The sequence below is a fragment of the Copadichromis virginalis genome, linkage group LG16 (genome assembly GCF_057382275.1).
Source record: "Copadichromis virginalis isolate Kocher_CV1m ecotype Utaka linkage group LG16, C_Virginalis_male_GT1.1, whole genome shotgun sequence".
NCBI lineage: Eukaryota > Metazoa > Chordata > Actinopteri > Cichliformes > Cichlidae > Copadichromis > Copadichromis virginalis.
The window spans coordinates 30,067,548-30,095,039 of NC_140633.1; the positions used below are offsets into that span (position 1 = coordinate 30,067,548).

The following is a 27,492-nucleotide window of genomic DNA, read 5'->3' on the forward strand; positions in this document are numbered from 1 at the left end:
AGTACACACATATATACACACACACACACACACACACACACACACACACACACACACACACACACACACACACACACTGGAAAATATGTTCATGCGTACAGCTACAGGCCAATGGTTACAGGTCACAGCTCCACCAGACTGATGATGAATGACAAGAAGCAGAAGAGAGAGAAAAAGGTGGCGAGAGAAGAAGCGTAAGAGGGACGCAGAGCGAGGCAGTATTTCAGTCACACTTAGCAAACAGCTGTCACTGGTGAATCCAGATGCCTCATCACTCTCTGAGCCTTCAGCTACAGCGCTTTATCTCCACAGCCGCTAATGAAATCAACACTGGCCTGCTGTGTGCGCGTGTGTGCGTTTTTTGTATCTGCATGTATGAGTTTGGGTTGTTGTTTGGCTCATGTATTAAACAGACCTGACATTTCAGGGCTGCCTCACTAGGCTGAATGAATGTGTACATTAGCTTCTGTGGTGACTAAGCAACAGGGTCATGTATAACAAAATGACAGTGAAAAATTGCATTTTCACTGATGGTCTTGAAATGATTTGCATTACAGCTGGCTGTTTGAGTGCACAGACTTCAGAAAATGTCCGATGTGAAAATGTGCTACTGGGTGCAGACTTAATCTTCTCATAACCAGTATATGTGTTATGGAAAAATTATATGTTAACTGACCCTTACAGCTCTTGTGGCAGTTTCCCCAAAATCATCAGGTCCAGTATGAATATGAATACAAAAGTGCATTGATCCTTAATTTCACCTTTATTTTTAAGATGACTGTTTGGTTTCAGTTTTCTTTGGAGGAAGCAATTCAGTGAATCTGCAGTATCTGTGCAGGATGTTCAAAATGTGGTGTAAGCATGTGGAAGAGGCAGGCAGGGAGTGGGGACAAAGGAGGAGGAAGAGGGGGAGAGAGGAAGACGGTTGTAATCAAGTGCATCAAGCGTAAGTGCAGACGGATGCAGGTTGTGCCCGTGGTCCTTGATGAAGTGCTGTTCTCCTGCTGAGCCACCAAACTATTTATATACAAGACACTGACAGCCTTTAGGTACGGAAGAGAAAATTGCTACACTTACCACTCTTTCTTCCTTATTGCTCGATACCTCACTGTGTGCTATTGTACACAAAGCGAAGTCCAAGACTTGTTTTCTCCCAAAATTTTAAAGTGTTTCCAGAAGCAGTTGACCCTGTCCTGTGGTAACTGGTGTTCTGGACCCAGGGGCATCTGCCTCAAAAAGTCGGGTTAACCAGAGAGCAAAATCCTGATGAGATCAAAGGTCACCCATGCATTTGGATTCATCAGATCAGAGGCCTTGCTGCCTGTATGCAACATCAATAATATACTAGCATCACCGGGATAGAGGGCCGCCACCTCTTCTGTTACACCACACCTGGAAACACAGAATCAATGAGAAGATCCACCACCAATTTTTGTTATCTTATCACATTTAAACAGTCATTCTTTTAACTTAAAATTGTTTGGCATTTTTTAGCAACCTGCCTAGAACACCTCCTGTTGCAAAGCTACATGGGGTTAGGTGATGGGGGCCATTTAACAGTCACAATATACCTTTCATGATGCTTATTTTCATGCTTCCTACATGACTCACAATCTCTTGATGAGTCCAGACTTAAATCACTAGTGAACTATATATTTATGCACTGGTGTTATGGTTTACATATGATCTACATCCATCCATCCATTCACTTCCACTTATCCTTTCCAGGGTTGCGGGGGGCGCTGGAGCCTATCCCAGCTGTCCAGGTACACCCTGGACAGGTGGCCAGTCTTTCGCAGGGCTAACACGCAGAGACACAGACAACCATTTGCACTCACATTCATTCACAGATTCACACCTATGGGCAATTTAGATTGACCAATTAACCTATCCCCACTAACTGCATGTTTTTGGACTGTGGGAGGAAGCCGGAGTACCCGGAGAGAACCCACGCAAACACGGGGAGAACATGCAAACTTCACACAGAAAGACCCCGGCCTTATGGTGGAATTGAACTCAGGACCTTCTTGCTGTGCAGCAACAGTCCTAACCTCCGTGCCACTGTGCAGCCCAGTAGCATTGACATGGATTATTATTTGCGTTGTAACTACTGATGCATGGTTTGATATCGAGGTTTAGGTCTCCAAAGCTCCAGATGTTTCATAATGCTGTCTTTGTCTGGTGCCTTGATTTATCATTATAGGTGCACAGAACTGATGTGATTTACAACACCTTGAGCTCTACTGAGCCATTTATGATGATGAACATTCAGTATGCTAAACTAAGATGGCAAAAATGGTTATCATTACCCTTCCTTAATATCGGCATTTTAAGTCACGGCAGATGACTACTGCTCCCTGAACCTGATTATGCCGGTGTTTCCTTCCTGTGAAAAGGAAGTTTCTTCTCTCCACTGCTGCCAAGTGCTTGCCTAACTGCTGGAGTTGTCTTTTCATTATTGTACATTCTCAGTGTACCTACGAAACATCTTGAGGCAACTGTTGTTGCAACGTGGCACCATATATAAACAGTTTAAATTTAATTAGAAACTAAAAGACTACACAAAAAGACTACCTATCTCTCATCTCTACTTGAATAATGAAATACAGCCACTGACAAATTGCCTCATCTGGGAATTCTGACACACTGATTTGACTATTAACCTGTTACATAAAGAGCCAGAGTTATTAACAGCAGCTCAGGATATAATGACATATTCTGTCATCTCTCAGGTGTTCACGCTTTGGTCATTTATTAGAGAACCTGCGCTCTCGGGGTCTGTGGTGAAAAGAACAATCTGAGAGGTTCAGTTCCCACATTAATACATTAAAATGTCAAAGCTCTATGTTAAAATGCCAACCCTATTAATGGTGCTGCCAGTCTGCAAAGGTAAAATGTCAAGAGGGAAACAAATGCAGGAAACAATGAAGAAAATAAGGGGGAGACCAGTATAAATACTGAGTAAAGGTAACAATCTTATCTCAAGGACTCATTCAAACAAATGCAAATACTTTGTTACAAGAGAGATTAGCAAAAAATAACTGAATGAAGTCGCTACTGCTGTGGTGAGTAAAGATGACAGATGATGATCTAAAGAGTGTGTAAAGAATTTTGTACATAGTTAGTGATGAGTAGAAATCTTGTATTCTGAATTGTTCATTCAGTCTTTATTAGCAGTGAGTTGTGCTTGTTTAAGCCTAAATCAAAATGCCATTGTCTTCAGTGAAGTTGTTGCTTACTCAGGAGCTAATCAACAACTGCCTTGGCTTCTGCAGGGTACCCACTGGGAGGCTTCAATCACACTGTAGGGGTCAGTGACATAAGCACTCCACCTCGCCACCCCCAAAGTCACCTTTCAATGATTGGGTAGGAGGTCGAGTGGAATAGATTGGGGGAGCAAGCGAAGACAGAAATGGGGCGCGGATGCCAATTATTTTATATCCCCTTCAGCTCTGCTACAGCTTCACTACAGCTACACTGATTTCCATATTGTTTAAATCAGAGTTGGTACCTTACACATCACTGATTTAAGAAATCCATTACACTGTCAAAGACTTGCTTAATGTAGCGACAAACACACTGAGGATGATCGCCAAACTCTGCTGGATCACTAAGCTTGACTGAGCTGTGTGTCTTTAACCTTATTATTATAGTTTTCTTGCAGGTTTCCTACAACTTTACTATTTTATTTTATTAAGTTCAATTCATTTTTATTTATGAAGAACCAAATCACAACAACTGTCACCTCAAGGCACTTATATTTTAAGGTAAATACCTGTGACAGCATGTGTATATGCTTTTTAATGACAAAAAACAACTGATTTTTATATTCACTATATTTATAAAGTCACAAATGCAAATCATGTATGCGTGTGATGCATAAGAGGAGCACACTTCCTGTGGCTCCCTGCCTCCCCTATTTTAAGGTAAATAACTCATTATAATAGTGAGAAAACCCCAACAATCAAACGACCACCTATGAGCAAGCACATGGTGACAGTGGGAAGGAAAAACTCCCTTTTAATAGGAAGAAACCTCCAGCAGAACAAGGTTTGGGGACGGGCAGCCATCTGCAGTGGCCAGTTCAGGGGTGAGGGGATGGAAACAGGACAGAAGAGTGCAAGACAGTCAGAGATGAATATGCCGAGTAGTGTGCACACAGAGAGTGAAAAAGAGGTGAGTGAAGAAGAAACACCCCGTGTCAGCAGCCTAGGCCTATTGTAGTTAGTTAGTTATCTTTAGCTGATGCTATGCTCTAACAATCCTTTTATTTGCTACTGTCAACTAGCTGGTGAGGACAGAAAATAGCTTCAAAAGTCTTCTCATTCATAGGTTACTCGCTCATTAAACACTCATCAGCAGAAACATTTATTATGTGACAGCTGTTGCTGATTAGTGGTTGTGATTTTGTTTTGTACTGAACTAATACTGAACAATAAATTTACTTCCCCAGTAACAAGTTAGACACATCAACATAGCTTAAGGTGATGATGAATGGCTGTTGTCCTTACCAGCTATTAGTCACAACTTTTAGTAGTGTAAATGCAGCACAAAATTTCTAAAGGTAAATTTGACATGACATAAATATTTAAAGTTAAATTGTAGAGATGCATGTGTATATGCTTTTTAATGACAAAAAACATCTGATTTTCATATTTACTATGTTTATAAAGTCACAAATGCTAATCATGAATGCGTATAAAGCATAAGAGGAGCACACTTCCTGTGGCTCCCTCTTCTTATACAAAGAGATGAGGTGAGGGAGAGCAGCAAGAAAAGGTGAATGTGTCTCACTTGTTAGTTTAGTTTGAAATGTGGGAGCAGAACTTACAGGAGAGAGAGATAGAAATAAAGAAAAGCAGAAGCATGAAGGAGCGTCTGTTGCTCCTCTTGATAGACCCAGTCAGGCTATTCATTACTCCCGGAACGCCAGCCAGTGTCAGTTATATTACGGCAAAGCCATCCCTGACTGACGGCCACGAGTGGGGGGAGAAAAATGGCAGCAAAATACTGCTCCATGCCCTGGGAGAAAACAAGGGAGTTGCTGTGATGGATGGATGTGTTTGACCCAGGCGGGGTGGAAGGTAGAGATGGGTCTCTTCCAGATGAGACAGGGAGTCGGCAGAGTCTCTGCACCCCCCTGCTCGGAGCATCTCAGCCTTGTCAGGATGAGAGGCATCTTGCTAAGTTGCTTCCGTCAGTGCTTCTATCACTTGTGTCAAAACAGACGCTCTCCATATTCAACAGATAAAACTGGACCTCGCGTGATTGGAATACTGAAACAGAGCTAGGCTCTCCACTGGGTTTATGACAGCCCTGATGTCAGCAGGAGGGCAGATACCCCCCAACCTCTCTATAGCAGTCCCAAAAATATCATTGTAGTATCAGACAGCTTTGGGATGATTTTATGGCTTGCACACACAGTAAAAAAAGTCTCTCCTTTTTAGGATCTCAGCTATAGTATGCATCCAACTCCTATAGCCTTTGACTCCACAATCTATATTGCCTATTTCTTCCTGAATATTTCTTATGCAGTCATGCTTTTTGTTTTTGTTTTTTAAATTTGTCTTACTGGCATGTGTTTTCTATAGGTTCATAAGGTATTCCTCTTTAGTGGGACTGCAGAACAAATGATTTCAGTAAAAACAAAAATGTGTCTAAAAAAGAGATTTGCAAATCTATGGATGGTCCGTGAAACCCAAAGATGATTAACAGAGAGAACAGCAGATGAAATAACTGTAAACTGTTTAAACAGATGTTGCAATACAAAAGCCAAATACAGGATGGCAGAAAGCCCATCAATAAAAGTCTGAACCATTTAATTTAAATAAATATAACAGAATATCCCTGTATTTTCCAAATCCCAAACTTATGACCTGCATAGTTTCCTTGTCTTAATCTCTTAAGTTATATATCAAAATTTGATTCTACCCCATCCTGCCTTGTCCCATGCAAACATACACTTTGCCTCATGTAGTTTGTTGGTATCTGTTCACTCTACGGCTAGATCGAGTGGCTTTGATATAGCCTATGTGTATAATAAACAGCAGTTGTATTTTACTTTTACAGTGGAATAAAATCTTTCTTGACCATAATACTAAATTCTGTTAATAATTTATTAAATGCTGAAAGCCCTGCTGCAGGCAGCTACTTACTATTTCTCCTCTCAGACATCAGGCCAGCAGTTAATTACAGGTTTTGCTGCCATATAACATACCCAGATAGACATCACATCTATGTAGCCATTTAAAACTATTTACCATAATCAGTATGTAATTAAGTTATTACCTAAATTATTTTCAGTTTTTGCCTTTTCCACATTTTAAAAATCCGAGCTGTATCTAACAGATGAAAGTGAACAGGAATTCAGTCTGTGCACAACTCAGAGAATGCAAAAGGCTCTGATTTAAAAGACAGATGTGCTGAGCTGGTGAAAGTGAGATGCAGAAACTCAAATTCCAGTTGGTAAATAATGTAATTAGATATAAATAAATTAAATATGAACATAGCAAATGTTCAATGATCAGCCAGGATCAGTATAACTTATACTACTGTTATGCTCTTTTTTCTTTTCTTTTTTTTTTAAACTAAATTTAATTTGAATTAAATGCTTCAAACATTTTATGTAAATTATTATTATTATTATTAAGGCATATGGGGGGCAGTTCGTTATAAAGTTTAGCTGCTGACATGTTTTTATTTGTTATGAATTTATAAGACTCAAAGTACTAATCATCACAACTTGGAAACAATGTAACAGTTAGAAATGTATCAATAATACATCGTTTGTTGTCTCTACGTTGAAAATAGATAGTTAACTTTTTTCTTCAATGTTAAATTATTGGTGATTGCCAGTGTCTGTGTTTAAAGTTGTGACGTCAACTATACCGACGTCACCTGGTTGACGAATGCGGAAGCGTGTGCTTTAGCTTGTTAACTCAAAACCATAACAGAGGAGATGTTTTCCGTGTTTAATCTGTGACGAATCGTAAAATACTTTGGAAATCGATTCGACTTTGTCCGGTCAGGTTCCCGGCAATCTCTCTGAGCTTGTCAGACGATTGAGAAGCAGTAAAAAGTCCGAAAAGCTGGGATGGAGGTAAATGATCAATGTGGAGGGGTTAGCGTTAGCTAGTCTCACAGATAGTAATGATGTGTACCTCGAGGTTAGCAATATATATATATATATATATATATATGTGTGTGTGTGTATGTGCGTCTGTTTCTTAATAGCTGTTGTTGTAATGCATAGTTAATTATCACGATGAACTGTGCTGGTAACAGTAAAAGTCACCTGCAGTAGTCCTACTGTAACAACCATGAATTTTAAATGTGCTTAATATCGAGACGTTACCTGGTGATACTTAACTAACTTTGCTTACACAGTTTCAGTAAAAATTCTTCTGCTTAGTTTCTTTGCCGAATTGACAATAAGTCCGTAATTAATCATAAAATGTTGTAAACGTACGCCACCAGAGGTAGACTTTTGGTAAAAAAGGACATTAAAGTAAAATTCAAAGGAAATATTATGCGACCTTTGTGGAATAAATCTGGAGTTGATCATAAAAACAAAACATTTTTTCATATTTTTCTTTTATTAAAAAAAAAAGGACCCTGGTGGTACCGGAGCTGAGTCTGCGACTCCATCAGCAGCAAGCACACCCAAGTCAAAGGTACTGTACTTCAGCTGTCTACAGGCTTGTGAGAAATTATAGGAAAACCTTGACAGCCCCCTTTGATTCCCAGAGAATTCAACCTATTCTGTTCCTTTAATTTGTCATTACTGTCCTGCATACTGTTACGACTTACACATAAGAGTTATATGTATCAACACTCTTCAGCTGGATTTTTTTCTGTTTTGTTAGAGATGTTTTGGTAAAGATATTTTAGCCTCCTTTTAACTTTGTGTCTTATTTTAAGCTGGACACGCTCTCTAAAGATGATCTCATCAAGTATGCAAAAAAGCAGGTAGCTGCCATGCAGAAGATGAAGAGCAGATGTACAGGTATCATTACACATTCATCCTGTGTATGTGTTGTGCCAGTACTATACAAGTTTATGTCATGAGTTTGTTTATTTGTCTTCTTAGATTTGGAAAAAGAAGTTGAAGCCCTGAAACAGCAATCCAAAAGCAGCAACAACAGCAGTTCAGATGACTCTTTGATACAGGTTTGCATGTTTGCTAAAAGCTTCTTCTGTTAACATGCAGTACTTCATTTTCATACTGCGTTACGTGAATTGTTTATTTGTGTGTAACAGGAGCTGACTGAGAGGATGGATGTGGTGCTGCTGGAAAAGGCGGAAACTCAGCAAAGTCTTGCAGTGTCTCGTAAAGAACTAGAGAAGACTAAACAGCAAGCCAAGGTGAAAGATAACACTCACACCGCTGTATGATGTGTAAGCCTGATTACACATTCAGGTTTGTGTTCAGAGAAACTCAAACGGGTTTATTTGAACACACTTTGACATTTATGCAGTCTAATAAATGTATTTTGTTATTGTAACCAGATCTTCTTAAAACACATATGCTGTTTGTTGCAGGATGATCTGGCAGCGCTGCAAGGTGAGTTTGACCGGGCGATAGGAGAGCACCAAAAGAAGATCAAAGCCCTAGAGAGCAGCATTGAGGAGTGCACCAGCAAACACCAAGAAGAGGTGTCTCATTTCCAGAAATTACTAAAAGAGCGAGAGGAGCGTGACAGAGAACGGGAGAGTGAAAGAGAGAGGGAGCGCCAAGCAGATCTTGCTAGTGCAAAAGAGAGTGCAGAGGAAGTCCGACGTTGCTTAGAAGCTCAGCTGGAGACCCTTCGAGCTGAACTGCAAACAATGCAAGAGCGAAATTCTCAGGAGGTTCTTGAGATCCAGGAGAACCACCAAAAGGAGTTGACACTGGCCCAGCAAGAGGTGGAGAACTTGAAGGAGGAGCTGGCTCAGAAGAGTCTGCAGCACGAAGAGGAAATGAGGACTCTAGAAGAGGACTACGAGATTGAGAGGGAACGTCTCTTGTTGCTCCAAGAGGAGCTAACTGAGCAGCTTGCACTCAAAGGTAAAAAAGCTCTTTTTAGTTAAGTCTGTTCTGGTATCAAAGTATTAATATTGTGTTTTCCTTTTTTTTCTTTAAATTCAGTTTCAATTAAATCAAAATATTACTGTTATATTTCCAGATAGCTACCTGCAGGATGTGCAGGAGGAAGATGAAGAAGCTGCCCGTGGTTCGGGGATCGCCAAAATGCTGGAGCTGTCTGGCTGCAGTCAGGGTGACTCGAGCCATGGTGATGGAGAGGAGACAGAGACGGGAAGACTAAAAGCGACACTGGATGATGTTCAAGCCCAGAACACCATGTTACAGGATGAGATGACCCTGCTTAGTAATGTGAAGGGTGAGCTCGAGGCAGAGCTGGAGAGGGTTAAAGAAGAGTTTCAAATAGAAAGAGAAGAACTGGAGTTCAAAATTAATGAGCTGCAGATGCTCAAGGACAGTGCTTCTGCTGAAGCTTCAGTGACCCAAGATCCTGATCAGCAAGGTGTCCTCAGAGAAGCTGAAGAGTCTGTGACCAGTCTAGCCAAAGAGCAAAACTCTCAGAGTCCAGAGGAGGAGCAGCAGAAACTAAACCAGGAGCTGAGGACAAAATGTGAGGCCTTAACCAAAGAGCGAGACTCTGCCCAGGCCGAGTGCCACCATATGAGGGGCATACTTCAGAGTTTTGAGACAGAATTGGGAGAGAAGACAAATGATTTTATCGTACAGTACAAAGCCATGAAGGAACAGGCAGCTAATAATATACGAGACCTTAATGAGAAGGTGGAACAGCTCAACAAGGAGAGGGATGAACTGCTGGAGAAGGTGAGAGAAGCTACAGATGAGAAGAATGCTCTGATGGGGGATATGCAAGACCTGAAACTGAAGCTTGAGAGCTCTCAAGGTGAAGAGCAAATGTCTTCAGCCTGCGAAGTGAAACAGTCGTTGGAGGACGTTACTAGGCAGAATGAGGAGATCATATCCCAGCTAGAGATAAAGGAGAACATGACTCAAGATCTGAACAAAAGGGTCGAAACACTGACTGAAGAGCGAGACAAAATGCAACACCTGCTGAAGATCAAAGAAGAGGAAATGCAAAAGCTCAATAATGAGAGAACAAAAGAAATTGAGAGGCTACAGGAGGAGAAAGAAAAGGAGGTGCTTTTGCTAAGAGAGGAAAAAGAGACGGAGCTGAAAAGCCTGAAAACAGAAACTGAGGATAAAGTGAAACGTTTAAACGAGGAGAGAGAAAAGTTAGAGGGAAGCCTAAAAGAGGAGTTTGTGAGATCTGAACAGACAGTTTCCACTTTAGAGCTGACTATAAAAGAGCTTTACACTGAAAAGTCTGATCTCCAGCAGAAAATGGAAGAGGCTCTCTCAAGGCTTTCCAAAGCTCAGGAAGAGAGGGAGCTCTTAGACTCTAAGCTAGCAGCCCTGGAAGCTCAGCTGAACCAGGAGACATCTGAAAAGCAAGAACAAGAAGCAAGGCTGAATTCAATGAAAACAGAGGCAGAACGAATCTCTGGTTTTCTTGGAGTAATGGAGGAAAATCTGGGTGAAGAACTCCAAGAGTCCATGAGAGAAGTCAAAGACCTCCAAGCACGGGTTGATGAGCTGGAGAAGGAGAGGGCCCTGTTGAGAAGCAGCCTTGAAGAAGCTCAAGGGGAGAGAACATTTGAGGAGGTGCAAACAGAGCTCAAGGCCCACATCAAAGACCTGGAACAAGAAAGAAACATGTTGAGAACCAACATAGAGGAGGTGGTGAAAGATACTGAGGGTCTCCAGAAAGACCTGCAGGATATGAAATCAGTCAATGAGAAGATCATCGAGGAGAATGAGAAACTGCAAGCTCAAATTTCTCTCATGACCAAGGAGGAGGAAGAGAGGGAGGAAATAGTGAGAAAGGTGGAGATCATGGAGAAAAAGAGCAGAGAGCTCAAAGAGCAGCTGACAGAAAAGGATTCACTCATATCGCAGCTGAGGACCGAAATGGCTTCTATCCAGGTGAGTGGAGCACGTGATGTGTGTTTATTTTCTGCAAATGGGGAGAGTAAGTGCTTCTCCACACTAGCACTAATGCATCTGTGAGGGGAAAAAGAACTGTTACTATGACAATTTGTTTTTGTGCTCTTTCTAACATTCTCTCTTTTTCCTCAGTCACCCTCTCAGGAGTCTCCAGAACAGTCTGCGTCCTCTGAGGAGAATAAATCGAATGAGACTGCAGAGAAAATAGGTGTGAAGATGATTTCTCTTCATGCTATTTATAAAAGCAATCTAATCTACAAGTTATCATGCAGAAAAGAACCAAAGATACTTTCCCGGACTTTTGATGAATCATATTCTTCTTTGTTTTAACTTCCTGCAGCTCTTTTGGAGAAAGAAAAAAAAGAAAAGGACGAGAAAATGAATAAAATCAAGGCAGTCGCTGTCAAAGCAAAGAAGGAGCTGGATGCCAGTAAGAAAGAGGTACTGTGAAGAATGAAGAATGTTATCATTTACCAACACAGACAATAAGGCTATAATGAAAAGCTTTAGATTTCTCTAAATAGCAAACATTGTGGTAGAAAACTTGCACTCCATACTGATCCTTAGGAGAACTCCACAACATTCTCTTGTTTTACAGATTCACGTAAACATGAATAATCAGTATATTTTTTGCCAGTAAATGAATGCTCGGTGGGGTTTTTTGTTTGTCTGTTTTTCAGGTTATAACCCTGAAGGAGGAAATAGAATCACTGAAAGCAGAGAGGGAGAAAGTGAACAGCTCTATGAAAGATATCATCCATGGTGCTGAAGGCTACAAGGTAGGAATCTTGGGTTGGAAAAGACTTGTAGCATACAAAGGAAAATAGTTTGCATGAAGTAGTGCACAAAGTATGTGAATTATCACAGTTTTGTCTTCTTACTATACAAACGTAAAAGACTGGGACAACTACATATTAATGCCTACGGGAGTTTAATGCCATGAAAACCATGGCATGAAGCTCCTGGCCCACAGTTTTTGTGCTGATTTTAATCCCAGAGGAGGTTTGGAGCTCTGCAGCTACTGAAGTAACTCAGTATCTGGATTCGATAAATCTGCTCTGTAACTTTATGTGGCTGACACTTCCTAAACAGTAACGCTCTCAGTGGCAGTATTTCAAAGTGGATCATAGAATATCTAAGACAGCATCCTGTTACAGCATCACACTCGAATTCAGCAAACTTTTTAAAACAGCCCATACTTTCACAAGTAAATGCAAAGCAGAAATTTGTATTTTCTTATATAAGTAGAGCGTTATAACTCCAGGAAGCCACTTTTTTTTCTTTCTCATTGGATGCAGTACCCTCAACATATTTTGGTATTCAAAGTTTTAATTTATCAGCTCACCAACAAGCTCTAGATTTTAGCGTGTTACGTAGTGAGAATATATATTTTAACATGCGTAGTGATTCTGCTTGTTTCTGAGTAATTGACCTGACAGTGAAGCTGAGGGATAATCTTTCAAGGTTGACTCCATTAATACAGCACCATTGATTCAATCAGTTAACAAGCATAATGTATTCACTAGAGAAAGAAAATCTTTGGCTTATTTTCTGGAGAAGTTTCTAATGAAATATAGGTGCACTTTGGAGTTACTGGGATTTCTGACTTTCCTGCTTATAAAATAGGGTCATCTATTGATTGGAAGGTTGGTGGTTCAATCCCTGGTTCCCCCTAGTCTTTAATTTTTAATTTGATACTGATCAAAATGATTGAAAAACAGCATTTAAATAAAGTAATAACACATATACAGTTTTACACTGTAATGATTTGCGTTGCAGGCTGTTTGTCTATAAGAGTAATTTTTAGGCACATTTTATAAGCCAGCACTGGTGAAATACTTGTAATTGGGAAGGCTTCACAAACATGTTCTTGCTACAGTACCTGCAAGAAGAATCCTGCACTGTTTCTAATAGGCCTGACTTCCAAACAGTTAAGATAAAGGGTGTAAGTAAGGCATCTGTTGTTTGCATGTTAGATACTGTCTATATTACTTGAAGACACTAGGATCCTGTAGTGGGACTTTCATGAAACTGAAATTTCCAAGTGGAAAAACGTTTGTTTTCCTCTCGGGATTATGATGTCAGACGTGTCAGAACAGAGACGCCACAGTGAAGTATGTTTACACTGTGGCTCTTTTTCTCAATGGCTGTTTGAAATTGGCAGAACTATTAGGTTTGTATCCGGGTGTATCAGATGTTACTGCTTCGCATGGACCTTTTTATGTCATTAGCTTTTCATCAAAATAAAAGCATAGCATGAATTAAAGCAAAATAAACTTGACAGATTCCATTGTGCATTTAATTAGTTTCATGCATTACTAATACAAAAATCTTTCTAATTGGCAAGTAGAGGCACGCTCACTTTAAAAAAAGACTTTGTGTGAGACATTGCTCCCAGTGGTCTTCATAAACAGCCCCCAGATTGCACTTTGCTTTATGACTGTGTCTCCATTAAAGAATAAAACCACTGTGTTGTGTCTAATGAGAGTTTTGTCCCACGTTCAAATGTAAATGCAGCTGATAACTGAGATGCATAGTGTTTACCTTCACTGAGCTGTTCATCAGGTTTCCAGTAATGAATATTGAAGACTTGTTTGTGTGTGTGCGTGCGTGTGTGTGTTTTGTGTTTAGAACCTGCAGATAGATTACGACAAGCAGACAGAGCAACTGGATAAGGAGAGGGAGAAGGTGGAGGCGGCAGAGAGACAGATTGCTGAGCTGACCAAACGACTCAGCAGTGCTGTCACACAGGTAACACAGACACACATTCAGTCTCATGCACGACAACACACACACACACACAAACTCTCGGCCTCCACTAAATCAAAGCAGGGGATTTTGTCCAGTAATACATTTCTTCAATACTTACCCCATAATTCAGTTTCTGTATGATTTAGAGGGAGTCGTTTTAGCCGACAACACTTTACCCAGCTATATCTGACAGCCCGGCGCCCACAAATAGCCCATCAGATGTGACTGGGTGAGCTAGGGAGAAATTGTTTTTATATGTACTCTTTTCCCCAAGCTCATAACTGTTTCTCTCCAATGAGAGAAAAAGAGGCAGGTAAATGGAGCGGGCTGTAGCTTCCATCTGCTGCGTGCAGTACTGAAACACCATTTTCTGAAGCACAGGCTTAGTCTTGTGTGCGCTCATGGATCTCAGGGGAAGCGCGAAGACTGGAGCTAGTCGGTGATCTCAGAGTACGTCTGGGCATCTCTGTTTGCCAATCATAGTTTCACTGTTTGGCTGACAGATGATGGGAGAGAGCTGCTGCACAGGAAGCCCATAGAGCCTGCTACTGTCAGATTTGCATGAATGATTTTTTTATTTTTATTTTTTTAGGTGTCACGTGCCAACTGGTGTATTTATAAATGAGAATGTTGACTACAAAATATGTAAGACAGCTTTCCTCTTTGTAAATCATCCTTTTTGTTTCCTGCGGTTCTTAACTGACACAGTAAACTGAAACCAGAATGAAGTTCACACTGTAGAGTCACTAAAGCTGACAGATTATGAGCAATAAATCAAATGAGAATACACCAGATTTCCTCAAGAGTATCACTGCACACTCACCTGACAGCGGCAATAAACAAGTCTTTTTTTTGTTTTCAGAGTGAGACACTGAGCAGTGAGAAGGAGGACCTTCTGGCTGGTATGGAAACCATGAGGAGCACATTGAAACAGTTAGAGACCAAGAATCAGGAGATGCAAAGGCAGTCAGCAAATTTGGAAAGAGACCTGCTGGCCGAGAGATCAATAAAAGAGCAAAAGATAAAGGTAGAAATGAAGAGAGATGGATGTCATCTCCCTCTTTTGTGCAAGCAACTACTCTATGTTTTATGTTTTTAAATAATCATAAAAACAGCCATGCACGGTGAATTTATTTTTATAATATGTAATCTGTATTACATTTAAATATACCCCCCCCCCTCCCCGCCATGTGCACTTGCTTGCCTCTCTAGGATTTGTCATCTGCCATGAAGGAGGCAGAAGAGCTGACAGCCCAGCTCCGCAAGCAGCAGCAGCAGTCTCAGCAGACTGCCCAGGAGCTGGAGCAGCTACGCAAGGTACACACACACAAATAACACACAAGTGCTTCTCAGACACTAGCGCGTCTCAGAGGGCCGATCCAGTCAAGCGACTGAGCTGGTGATGGCCGGCCTGCAGCTACAGCAGCACCTGATGAAGAGAAGGAGAGTAATTCTAGCCCACAGTACAGGGACCGCTGTTACTTTTCCATTAGTGGAGACCTACATAGTATAGACGTGTACATGAAAGCTGCCAGGAGGTGCCTACGTCATGTGAACACAAAGATTGGATTTTTCAGGTTGATACTGATAGTAGAAAGACAATTAAATGCTTATAAAGGTTTTTTTTTTTTTATCTCATTTTGGCAGTTTTAGATCAGTAAACAAGCATGTTTTAAGTGCAGCAGAAATATGTAGATGTTAGTTCAATGGTAATTTAAGGAAGATGAGGGATTGTATTGTGTGGTTGTGACTGTAATTATTTAATTTAACTAGATTTTAGGACTTTAAAAAGTTAGATCCTTACTTTTCTTTAAGAAAACAATGTGTGTGTAGATTATTTCATCCACTTTCTTCAGCTGTCCAAGTTTCCAAAATACTAACTGCACAATATAGTCAGCATAATTCAATTAAATGTAGAGAGGAGGAAATCCAGAGTTTCAGATAAATGGACTTGAAGATGAGTCTTAGCTGTGCTCCGTTTAAAGCTGTAATACGTTGATTCTCCCTGCAGGAAGCACAGCAGAGCTCTCTGTTGGACATGGAGATGGCCGACTATGAACGTCTGGTTAAAGAACTCAACACCAAACTATCAGAAAAAGATGAGTGTGTTGAGGAGCTAAAGGGTCAGATAAACAGCCTCAACCTGAAGGAAGAAGTGCTCAAACAGGAAATTGGTATGATAACAAGTTCAGGTTTACACTCAGTGACTGGCACACAGAATAATACAATCCAAATGTATTTAATGTTGCACCGTATAATAATCTTTAATTGAAATTTTGCTCGGTGAAAGCAAAACTTCAGTTTTATTTATGTTCTATATTAGCAGCACACACCTGCTTTCACTGACCTGAAACATCTATTACTTTTGCATAGCCCTGTGTATCTGTGTGCCAGTACATGGGATCAGTAGGATCATTATTTAGGAAATGTTAGAGCTTGTTTTTTTCATTCCTCCTTTAGTTGCTTCATGCTGTCAAGCTCCATAATGACAGCAAAATACTAGAAAAATAAGAAGACTGCAGTTCAGAAATTATGCTGTTTGTGTGTGTGCACATGCCCATTCAAATGTGCAATTGTGTCATCAGAGTCTTTGAAGTCCCAGCTGGACCAGGGGGAGGAGAAAAACGCTAAGATAAAACAGCTGCTGGTGAAGACCAAGAAGGACCTGGCTGATGCCAAGAAACAGGTCTGTGTGTGTCTGTGTGTATTTGAGGTGTGTCTCCAAGGATTTCTTATGAATGTGTGTAATGTTGCTTCTTGATGAATGTAAATAGTGTTATGCAGCCATGTGTGGACATGACTGGAGGGGGGCCTTGAAGTTATTGGGAATTCTTAGTCATTTGTGTGCTTTCCTATTTGGTTGTATGTATTTAAATATTCCGTGTGCATGTTTGCAGGAAAGCTCACTCATGGTGCTGCAGGCCTCTCTGAAAGGAGAGCTGGAGGCTAACCAGCAGCAGCTAGAAAGCTCTAAGGTAACACACCTAGCACTATCCCTTTCAATAAACTGTAGAAATCCATTTGTTTCATACCTGTGGCACTTAATAAAGCCTGTGTTTGTGAATTTAGATTGAGGTGTGTGACCTGACAGCCGAGCGCCATCGCCTGCAGGAGCAGCTGAAGTCTGCGTTGGAGCAACAACAGAGAACCAGCAGCTCTCTGCAGCAACGCATACAGAGTCTGCAGCAGGAAAGAGACACTGCCAAGGTGCGTGTGTTGACTTTTCACTTATAACAGTTGAATTGACAGTTTACGCTATAATAACTCAACCATAACGACACCGAAGTCGTTCAAGGACACCTTAACTGTAAATTTTCAGGTGCTGTAGCTACGTCAGACCCGTCCAGCTTTGATTAAATTAATCGAAGGCTTCTACAGCTCAGGCTCAGTAGTGTTATATGAGTCTGCAACTAATGACTACTTCTATTATTAATATCTGAAATTTTTTTTTGATTAATCCACAAATCTTTGTAGTATGTAGAATTTTTGAAAAGTGCTCAAGGTAAAAACTTTTAATTATTCATTTTTGGGTCACCAACACTGAAAAAAACAAATTCCACTATATGTATAACACAAACGAGAACTGGGTAATGTATTTATGCATGACGTTTTTAATTTTATTGATTATTTTAAGAATATTTTAAGGTCTTACCTTACCTTATATCTTATATCTTACATGTATCGTGTAGAAACTGTTGTTGTGATTTGGCGCTATATAAATCAAATAAATGTATTTGATTTGAATTAATTGAATTTAACTGAGGTGATACTACTAATCTGAAGTCAATGGAGGAAGATTCTTTGGCTCAGATCAGTTAAACAGCTTTACAGAAACTTCTGTAATTAGATCTAGAAACTGTAAGTCTTTATAACCATAGATTCCTGCAACAGGAAACAAAAATCTGCAAACTAGTCCTTTCTGGTAAATACCCGACCAACCAACTATCTATCTGACCTTGATTTACCTGTAATCTCCAATGCTTGGTGACATCCAAGACTGACAGTAAAATAAATGCTTTAGTCAGCTGCTGCCACCTCTGGCTCAGTCTTTACTTTTTCCCCTTTACATTTTTAGACAGTAAGAGAGGTTTGTGAATGGGTTGTTTGCCTAGAGCAATTTAAGTTAAGTTATTGCTTTCTTTCTGTAAAAGACAGTCTTCATCATTGTTCATCCAGTGAAAAACTGGTTTTATGTAAGCTGTGGTATTGAAATCTCAATTTTTGTAAATGTGTGAGACACAACAAAAGTTTTCTTTATTAGATTTTCTAACTAGACTCACTAAAATAAATTTGTTCACCAACAATATATTAGAAAGTCAATCGTATACGTCTTGTTAACCTTTTGTATTGATTCCAGGTTGAGCTTGAGGCAACAACCAAGGAGTTTGAGAGTTACAAGGTGCGAGTCCACAATGTTCTCAAGCAGCAGAAGAGCAAGACGACCCAGAATGAAGTAGACTCTGGCAAACTAGAGAGGTAAAGGCATGCAAGAATGATAGAAGTCTACAAAGACTGTAATAACAGACAGCTGTTAAATGTATGTAACCAGTGGCGGACTGTGTGATGCAGATCATTGCATGTGAAATTAATGGTAACACATTCAGTTGGCTTTACATTAGAGGAATTCAAATCTTACTGCATTGATTAAGGATGCTGTTCTAAAGCTTCTCTCTCCATGTGAGACTTTTAAACACATGAAAAACTCAAAGTACACCCAGAGTTAGGGTTAGGAAAGAGTGTTGTTCAGATGTGATCAAGAAAACTTAAATAACATGCAAAATGTCAAAATGCACAGCACATAATTGATTTTGAACACAAACACCGTGTATTTACAATGACCAAAGCTGAATTATTGAAGACACGGTATAACCTACAAGAAATCCCACATGAGAAATAATTTACACTCATTTTCATCCTTCTAAAAGAAAATATCACTGTAAGAGTAACGTGTGGTGTGTTTTTCAGGGAGCAGTTGGTCTCTCAGGTGGAACAGCTGAGGACGCGACTGGTGGAGAGCCAGCAGAGTCTCCAGAGCAGCGCAGCAGAGCTGCAGCAGCTCCAAACTGAGCATGACACTCTTCTGGAGAGACACAATAAAATCCTTCAGGAAACTGTAAGCAAGGAAGCTGAGCTCCGTGAGAGGTGAACACACTTTTATTTTTTATGTTGTTCTTTAATCTTGTCTTGGCAGGAATTCATTGTACTGTCACGTTGTTGATACGCAGCACGTTTTAGCCTTTTCAGCTGTTCATCCTTGCATTTGATTTTGCAATCAGGAGACATAATCGCACATGCTGAGAACACCTGATTGCGCCATTTTTATTTTATTTTATTTTTTACTTACCTGTAGCATTTCATATTGACTTTCTAAACTCTCTTCCTGCTCTGTCCACCTACAGGCTTTTGTCATTGCAGTCAGAGAACGTGACCCTGCGGTCAGACCTGTCCCAGGCCCAGGCTGACCTGTCTTCCCAGGTTGAGGCCCAGCGGCAGACCTACAGGGAGCAGCTAAGGAAGCTGCAGGATGACCACCGGGCCACTGTAGAGACCCTGCAGGGCCAGCTGACTCGTGTCGAGGAGCAGCTCTTTACCCTGCAGAGCCAGAACAGTAAGCATGGGGGTGGGGTTGTAAACTTGAGCCAATACCTGATTCCCTACAAGAGGTAACAGAGCAAATAGGTGAGGTAACATTTTTATCTTTTACTAAAGAGCAGACAGCAATAGACTCAAGGAGTACATGAAAGGTATGGTATATAGAGATCAATGAAATCATCAAGTGCTTTAGTTTTCCATGGTGCTTGCACTTCTCCTACATGAGTGGAGTGATGTGAGTCAGAAAGAAAACCATGAAGAGGGCATCAGTGTGTTTATCAGAAGAGCAGCATTGAAAGCTCATTCATCACCTCCCACACAGCTGCCCGCTGGAGTCAAACAGCAGAAACACACACAGTAGTGACTAGGAAAGGCGTGTGTGTGTGTGTGTGTGTGTGTGTGTGTGTGTGTGTGTGTGTGTGTGTGTGTGTGTGTGTCTGTGTCTTCTCTGTCACTTGAGGACGCCAGGTGTTGGCAAGGTTCCTCAGCTCTATCCCTGCCTCTCAGTGTGGCAAACAGCTCACTGTGGCATCTGGAGAGACTCATCATTAGTGGCTCACACATGGATGCAAGGATTAACTCGATACTGGAGCCAATATTAACCTTAATTTGAAGTCATATTTGAGCCACTTTTTACCACTATGCTTCAATTTCACGCCAGATTAAATGCGTTACTGCCCTATCGGACAGACGGGAGATAAAACTACTGGCCTCGTATTTTTTTTCTTTAATAAATCAGATGTAACATTTATATATGCCTTTTGTCATATTTTGTCTAATCTTTTATCCAAACCTTCAAGCAGCACATAGACACACACATAAAAAAGTCTTTTATAAATTAGAAATCGGTCAGTGTTTAAGCCTTTCCAGCTGTTCCCTCTGTTGCAGGCTGTTGTGATGGCTTTGCAGAAACACTGCTCAGTATTTTTCAGATATACATATGATCCCCAGGGTGTTTACTTTCCTGTAAATTAGATGCTTTTATTTCCTTATTGATTTCTTTAAACCTTTCTATTAGAGCCTGATGTACTATTAAATCAGGACTCCTGTATGCTTCACTCTTTTGAGTGGCAGTTGTCATGATTTGGTTGATTAGAACTGGGTAAATATGTTGGGCTCTTGAGTTTACTGGACTTGAACTATTATGAAACGTGTTCAGTATGCAGGTAGACTTCTTGCTCCTCTCAGTCGGCTACATGACAAGGGAAGTAAAGAGCCTGACGGGAGGTGGCGAGGTGAGGGGGATTGGTAGCGAGTCTGGCCTCTTGGATCAGTTCAGGTTCATTAATCACAATCTATTCTTCTGAAGTTTTCTCATTTTTCCCTCTACCCTTCTCTTCCCACGTCACCATTTATGCCAGCTGAACTGGTTAAGACCTGGAGTAGTCTGGTGCCCCCTCATGTTACAGTGAAGTAGGACACTAACTCACAGCTGCTGTGATCGGACTTGTTTGTACATAAGAATCCAGAGATGCTTAAAAAAAGATCTGAAGGCTGCTTTCAGTTGAAACCCTTTTAAATTCCTTTATTTATTTACTATTTTCCACCAGGGATTTTACTTAAACATTTTAAGGCCATGAGCAGAAAGTCTTTTTTTCTTTTTCTTTTTAATTCTTGTTTGACACATCTTGAATCCAACCTCCTCCTTCTCTCTTGTTCAATATGAATGTATTGATGTGCCCAGAAGACCCACACAAATCTTCTTCTTCCAACCTTTTACACCCACTCAGATTCAGTTGCTGTCCAGTCCAGCCGTAAACAGCTGGCATCAGATCCACAGCGCAGAAACACTGACCAGAACCAGGCGGGTGTGGGACCAGTGGCCCTCAGCGACCTGCAGTCTATGGCCAGGGAGGAAGGTGAGGGCATGGAGACCACTGAGACTGAGAGCTTCTCCCCTGCTCCTACATCCCTACCCTCTCTGGAGCAGCTTCTCACATCTCCAGAACCCAAACAAGGTGTGTTTGAAAGCAGAGGTCCACAAAAAAAAAAAAAAAAAAGCGCATTCAGTTTCCAAAAGGACTGCATATGTGACCTATTCAACAAGATATAATGATGAGCGTTACAATGAACAATGAATGACTATGTTTGGGGGAAAAGAATAGATGCAGACTTTGTGTAGTGACAGAGTTTAATGTATTATATCACCTCCTGTATGTGGCATTTGTTATATCTCTAGAGCCATTTGTGTGGACAGTGGAGCCAACCAAAGAAGAGTTAAGTGAAAAGCTGAACACAACCACCCGCAGCATGGAGCACATGAACAGCCTGCTGCATGAAACTGAGGCTACCAACGCTATTCTCATGGAGCAGATCACTGTATGTATACTTCCTCAATTATACAAACACAGAAACAACATTTTTTTTTTGTTGCTCAAAACTAAATTAGAGACCTAATAACCCAGACAAGTTGTCTATTTTAAAGTTGCCTCCCCTGCGCACTTAGCAAATCTACTATATGACACATCCCCTATAATAAATAGGACCTACTCCTAAGCATTGGTTACAAAACTCAAAGAGAATGATCCCCTTTATTAACGAACAACTTGCAAGATTTAAAAACATACAATTAAAATCACTGAAAGATGTTTCTTCAAGACCGAGAGCAAACGCATTGCCTACATTTGCTGTACTACTACTACTGTTAGCTGAAGGAATGGCATAATTTTAAACCATCTGATTACTTTCTTATTTACCTCCCCTTTCAGGTTTGGCAGGGCATTCAGCATTTAATTAAAAAAGAATCTGCCAAATCAAACGTGCAGATATCCACTGTATCGACCCGCTGAGGATAAGAAAGCAGTCAAAAGTAGATTAACTTTAAGTATTTATTTTACATACATTCTGAGTTATAAAGATCATCTTTAAAGTTATTTTGTATTGTATTAGTATATTTACATTATAGGTTTTATTACATTAGAATATGCCATATTTATTAAGTGTTATTAAAGGAAAAGGTCTGTTCTCTGGTTTCTAGCACTTTATAAGGCACATACAGAATTGCTGTAATTCAGGCTCAACTCTCTTACTTACTATAAGCTTTTATTTAGGAGGTTATTGGTGGAAAAACTGTTAGAATTAGTCATGCTTGTATGTGCTACTGATCTGTGCATTGTTAAGAAAGTCGTTAAAGGTAACTGTTTCTAACAGTTTGTTCTTCTCTACTGATAAATATCTGTATTTTTACTCATGCTTATATTTGTGTTGTCTGTTGCCCGTCTTTTTTTCGGGTAGCGCGGTCGTGTACTGGCTATATATCACCTCAAAGCATGAAGGTCCTGGATTCAGGCCTGCAGAGGTCTGTTTTTTCCAGGGCTTTTGTGGCTTTTCTCCAGGGGCTGATTTTAATCGGCCTATAAAATTTCTTTTTAGGTAAAGCACACTGCATTTACACGTAAAGAAATGTGCAATATACATAAAAATTCCAGTTCATTACTTCAAATATTAAATTCTTGGAAATTTATATAATAATACTGAGTCAAAAGCGTGAGGTTTTCAATGTAATGAACTAAATGAGCCAAGTATTTGTTGTCAATCATTTAATTAATTCGGATTGTACAGATCAGATGAAAAACACACTGATATATTAGTGTGGCAGCCACGTGAGCACACACCTGTAGACTGCTGTTTCAGGTGTGGCAGCTGTGTTTAAAGTGGCCTGTATGCACCAACGGTAATATCAAACAGCTTGGCGTTGTTCACAGTCCCCTCTTTGTCCAGAAGAAAATAGAACTTGTGCCCTTTGACCCTTAGAGGAATAAAGGAAGTGGTCTCCTGCCTGTGGGCGTGGCAGGCTACATGAGACAGAGGGACTGTTATTCTCCTGCCTTGGCTTGGCCCCAGAGGTGACTGTGTGCAGACTGTCACCATCCTCCCACCCTGGTGTAAAACCACTTTGCTGACAGAGCGCCGACAGAACAGAGCCCCGAGTACCACTATGCCTGCTCCTATTGTCAGGCATCCCAGCGTGAAACCATACCTCCAGGTGTTTGAACCCAGGTTCATCTCAAAGCTCCATATTCCCGCCAGACCCGTGGTGGCAGTGCTAGGCGTCTTGGTTCTCCCCTTCTCTTTAGTGCCGCCCGTGTCTCTGAGCCCCGTGTAGGCGAATTGAGCCAAGTACGTCCAGAAGACGAACTGTCCGCCGCAGAAGATCGAGAGAAGCCGGAAGAAGCGGGTCCTGTCGTGCTCGAACAAGGTGACATCTCTGGGCGGCTGGGTGGAGGTGCACATCCTCCGGCGTACGGCCAGCTGGGGGCCTGTGTGGGCAAATATGCCGCCCAACAGTCCGGGAGAAGCACCAAACCGGGAGGACGTGCTGCCGAGAGGCGTAGTGTGCGCCGACAACGACGTGTTTCCAACCTGGTTTAGCTGAACGCTACGGAACCGAAACCGCCTGGAGTAACACCACAGCAGCTGCTCGAAGCCCATCTTTGTCTGTCGCTGTAGTTTTTTAAGCTATTTCGCACAAGAACTGCTGCAGTCCGGGTTTAAAAGTCGCTGTTGTACTCGCGTTCAACGCTTCATATTCAGTAGACAAGAGGACGTCGCCATGCTTGTTGTATGTGACGTAAGTTGCTCGCTTACGGAAAGTAGCGTGGACCAAATTTAATGTTATCTCTTCGATATACTAGTAATCACTACAACCTCTGAGCTGACCTCCTATATTCCTATTTTTTAAACCTGAAATGGACTCGACAATCTATTGTGCATTAGCTTATTTTCCTGCCGTTTAGCATTAGCCGAAGGGACGCTTGGATATTGTAAATTTTAAAGCGCTTGTATGTTCTACCTCCTAGCTGTTGAAGAGTGAAGTTCGCCGTCTTGAGCGAAACCAGGAGAGGGAGAAGAGTGTGGCCAACCTGGAGTACCTGAAGAACGTCCTCCTGCAGTTCATCTTCCTGCGATCCGGCAGCGAGAGGCAGGCTCTGTTGCCCGTCATCCACACCATGCTGCAGCTCAGCCCAGAGGAGAAAAGCAAATTGTCTGCCATTGCACAAGGTATGCAATGGGTAAACCTTGTTTGCATGCATTTATAAAAAGAAAAATCTTATTCACCGCATGACCTGTTCAAAAGGTTATTATGTATGATTTAAAGTGTAGAAATCTTTTGGTCAGAAATTTGCATCCACGCCTCATGGAAAAGAATTCTATGGGAACTTTGGACATTTAATGATTTATGTGAGCTCTTATTTTTCTTTTGTTAATGTGAGGGATGATTGTACCGTATATTTCTCTTAATTAATTTAAAAGCAAGAATTGGGTGCACAAGTTTGAGCTTATCTTGGATTTTCTCTAATCCACATAGGGCCAGAATTATACTTGGAAACTCAAATATATGCATACACTCCAACTAATATTAATATATGCTACCACCACCATGCTTGACAGCTGTCACAGTAGTCTTAGGTTTGAAAGTCTCACATTTACACTTCCAAACATATCAACAAACATTTCTCCACAAGTTTCCAGCTCGTGGCAGTCTTGAGCCTTGGTGATTTCTGAAAATAATTTATTCTCATTTTATGATGGTAAAGTGAAACTGCCAAGTCATTAAAGGTGTATGCTGTATTCCACCCTGAAAAAGAAACCATTTCCAATTCACTTACAGGAGCGCACGGCCCCACTGCAAGAATTTGTCTCTGCTGTGTTTTCTACAGAGCAGCGTCACAGTGATTTTCATGCTGAGTCATAATAGAGAAAACATAACGACAACCTGTCTTTGATTTTTTTTTTTTTTTTTGTTTCTTCAGACAAAACCCTTTTTTTTAAAATTAATCTCCTCTTTTCTGAAGTGCTGCAGGTTATAGCATCCAGAATACCTCATTAATGTCTAACCACCTGTTCTTGTGTCTCCTCTCTGCAGGTGAGGAGGAGGCGTCTGGGTCTCGGAGCTCAGGCTGGACCTCCTACCTCCATAGCTGGTCTGGGATCAGATAAAACCGACCACAAATCAAAGCCAAGAAAACACTGGGAGCACAAAGTCGGCGTTATTACTGAGCCTTTATTTTTAATGTAAAAACCTGTCCTCATCATTGAAGCTGCACTTTTAAAACAGTGACAACTGGGAGGTTAACTGGGGGAACTTAAAACTTTGGTGGGATGCAGTAGATGGGACCAAGGAATGTATCAGATAAAGAGGAGTGTACGATTAAGATGAAGAAAACCAAAATATTCAACATGTATAAGAATTTGAGTTTGCAGTGCAATAGCTACATGGGTCTCTTACTGATAACTGTGATGAATATCTGTCTTCCTTCAGCGTGCTATAAACATGTATTCCAAACATTTACTGGACGTAATGGTTACACAGTGAGGCATTACAAAGCATCATTACTAAAATGAATGGGTATAATAAATTAAGTGTATGTTATGTGATGATCGCAGTGTTTTTAAATCCAAAAGGGTGCAAACTAATTGTGAGAGGAAACCTAATCAAGGGGAAGAAATGTGTGCTGGTGTATTGCTTGATATGATTTATAGATCTTTAATTACTTCTCAAGACAACTTTACCTGCATTTTATGATGGGCTTGATTTAGTAAATCAAGCCCATCATAAAACCGTGTAAATTTACATTAATGTAAACCGTGTAAATTTTACACGGTTTACATTTTAGCTTTTCTCAGAGGTATACCTAAAACTTATAGGCTGTTGAATGTGATTGAACTGCCTTCATGTCAGCCATTCTACTGGTCTCTGCCGTATAGAAATTAACCTTATTCACAAAAAATTTGATTCTCTGATTTTACGTTTAACTTGGTTGTTTCCCGGAAGGTAAAGAAAGCATTAGGCGATCTGTAACGCAGTATGCTGTGGGAAACGTGTGTGTAATTTACAGTAGTTCATGGGCTAAACTGCCATAATCTCATTTCAGTTGCACTGGGATGCGTGTTTATAAGTCTGAGGTTCTCTTCAACATTACTGATTGTTGGTGAGGAACTGTGATGACCTGTTATGCTCCTTCCCACCTGTATATTTTTATTTTCGAGTAGTTTCTCAGACTTCATGGTTTAAAAAAATGCTTGTCTTATTCTGAGCTTTGATGCAGCCCTTCATCCACTTTTGATTCTCACTCCCTTTAAGACAGCCTCTTTTTCTGATTGGCTGCCCCTCACTAGCAAAAGGTTGGACCTCCTGTGATCATATCAGTGATTTCACCCCTCACTGACATCACACAGAGCCAAAAGTGTAAGAAAATGAGTGTTTATAGCAGTATAAAGCCTGGGCTTATTTGCACATACACTCTTTTGTGTTTAATCCAAACTTCCATACATATGTCTATAAAACAGACAATAATAGAACACTTTTAACATTTTTCCCCAGGCTGGTTTTACAGTTTTATTGTTAAATCATCACATACTCAACTCAGGTGCACTAACAGTTTCCATGTCTTGAGTTCTGATTCATCGTGCCCTGTAATAATTTGTAATATTAGTTGCGACTTTAATATTGGACCATTATTGGACCATTATTTTAATAGTTTGTCTCTCTTTTATGGGAGTGTTTTATAGTTTTGTCATTTGTGTTGCAATTTAATCACCGAACCTTAACAAAGATTTGTTGCATCTTGCAGTTTCCATTGCTGAAAGCACATCTGCCTCGCAAAAGTGTCCTTGAGCAAGGCTCCTCATCAGACCTATAGATGCTGTTGATTTTACATTCTGACTTTTGACCTGTGCTTTGAGTTTGAAAAACACCTCATATCTACCCCGCTCCCAGTGAAACACATACTTACTCATATGAATACAGTTTTCTGCTGACCAGTGATAAAAATAATTATTAACCGGTTTATTTTCTCCCCCTATTGGCAGCTTTTGGTGATTCACCCAGCACAATGGACTGTATTTATATCTAGACTTTTATATTTATGATACTTAACGTGGGCAGAAGCTATGAGAGATTACCCGAACTGCAAAATCGTACTCAAGAAAGACTACGGCAGTGATTGTTTGTATGTTTTTCTGGTGTATTTACAACTGTAAAAAAAAAAAGAGAACTTAACAAAGATTAAAATGATTCCATACTTTGCATTCAGTCCGTGTCCTTTATTTATAATTGATTTTTGAAGTGCAGCATTGCATCTACAGCTTCTAATCAGCAGCCA

The 27,492-nt window shown here is 40.6% G+C and overlaps 2 protein-coding genes across 2 annotated transcripts; one reads left to right on the forward strand and one right to left on the reverse strand.

Annotated features, from left to right (window-relative positions):
* Positions 1-6,911: 6,911 nt before the first annotated feature.
* gcc2 (GRIP and coiled-coil domain containing 2) lies at positions 6,912-27,422 on the forward strand. The gene is made up of 24 exons (XM_085434347.1): positions 6,912-7,099; positions 7,611-7,673; positions 7,921-8,005; positions 8,090-8,169; positions 8,260-8,364; positions 8,542-9,046; positions 9,165-11,023; positions 11,177-11,252; positions 11,385-11,485; positions 11,725-11,823; positions 13,676-13,795; positions 14,658-14,822; positions 15,008-15,112; positions 15,807-15,969; positions 16,381-16,481; positions 16,693-16,770; positions 16,865-17,002; positions 18,153-18,271; positions 18,761-18,937; positions 19,195-19,403; positions 21,118-21,345; positions 21,567-21,706; positions 24,187-24,388; positions 25,254-27,422. The coding sequence occupies exons 1-24, from the start codon at positions 7,094-7,096 to the stop codon at positions 25,325-25,327; spliced, it is 4,998 nt and encodes a 1,665-aa protein (XP_085290473.1). The 5' UTR covers positions 6,912-7,093; the 3' UTR covers positions 25,328-27,422.
* Positions 22,910-24,128, reverse strand: tmem223 (transmembrane protein 223). Its single transcript, XM_085434348.1, has one exon. It carries the CDS (start codon positions 23,816-23,818, stop codon positions 23,036-23,038), a length of 783 nt encoding a protein of 260 aa, XP_085290474.1. The 5' UTR covers positions 23,819-24,128; the 3' UTR covers positions 22,910-23,035.
* Positions 27,423-27,492: the final 70 nt, after the last annotated feature.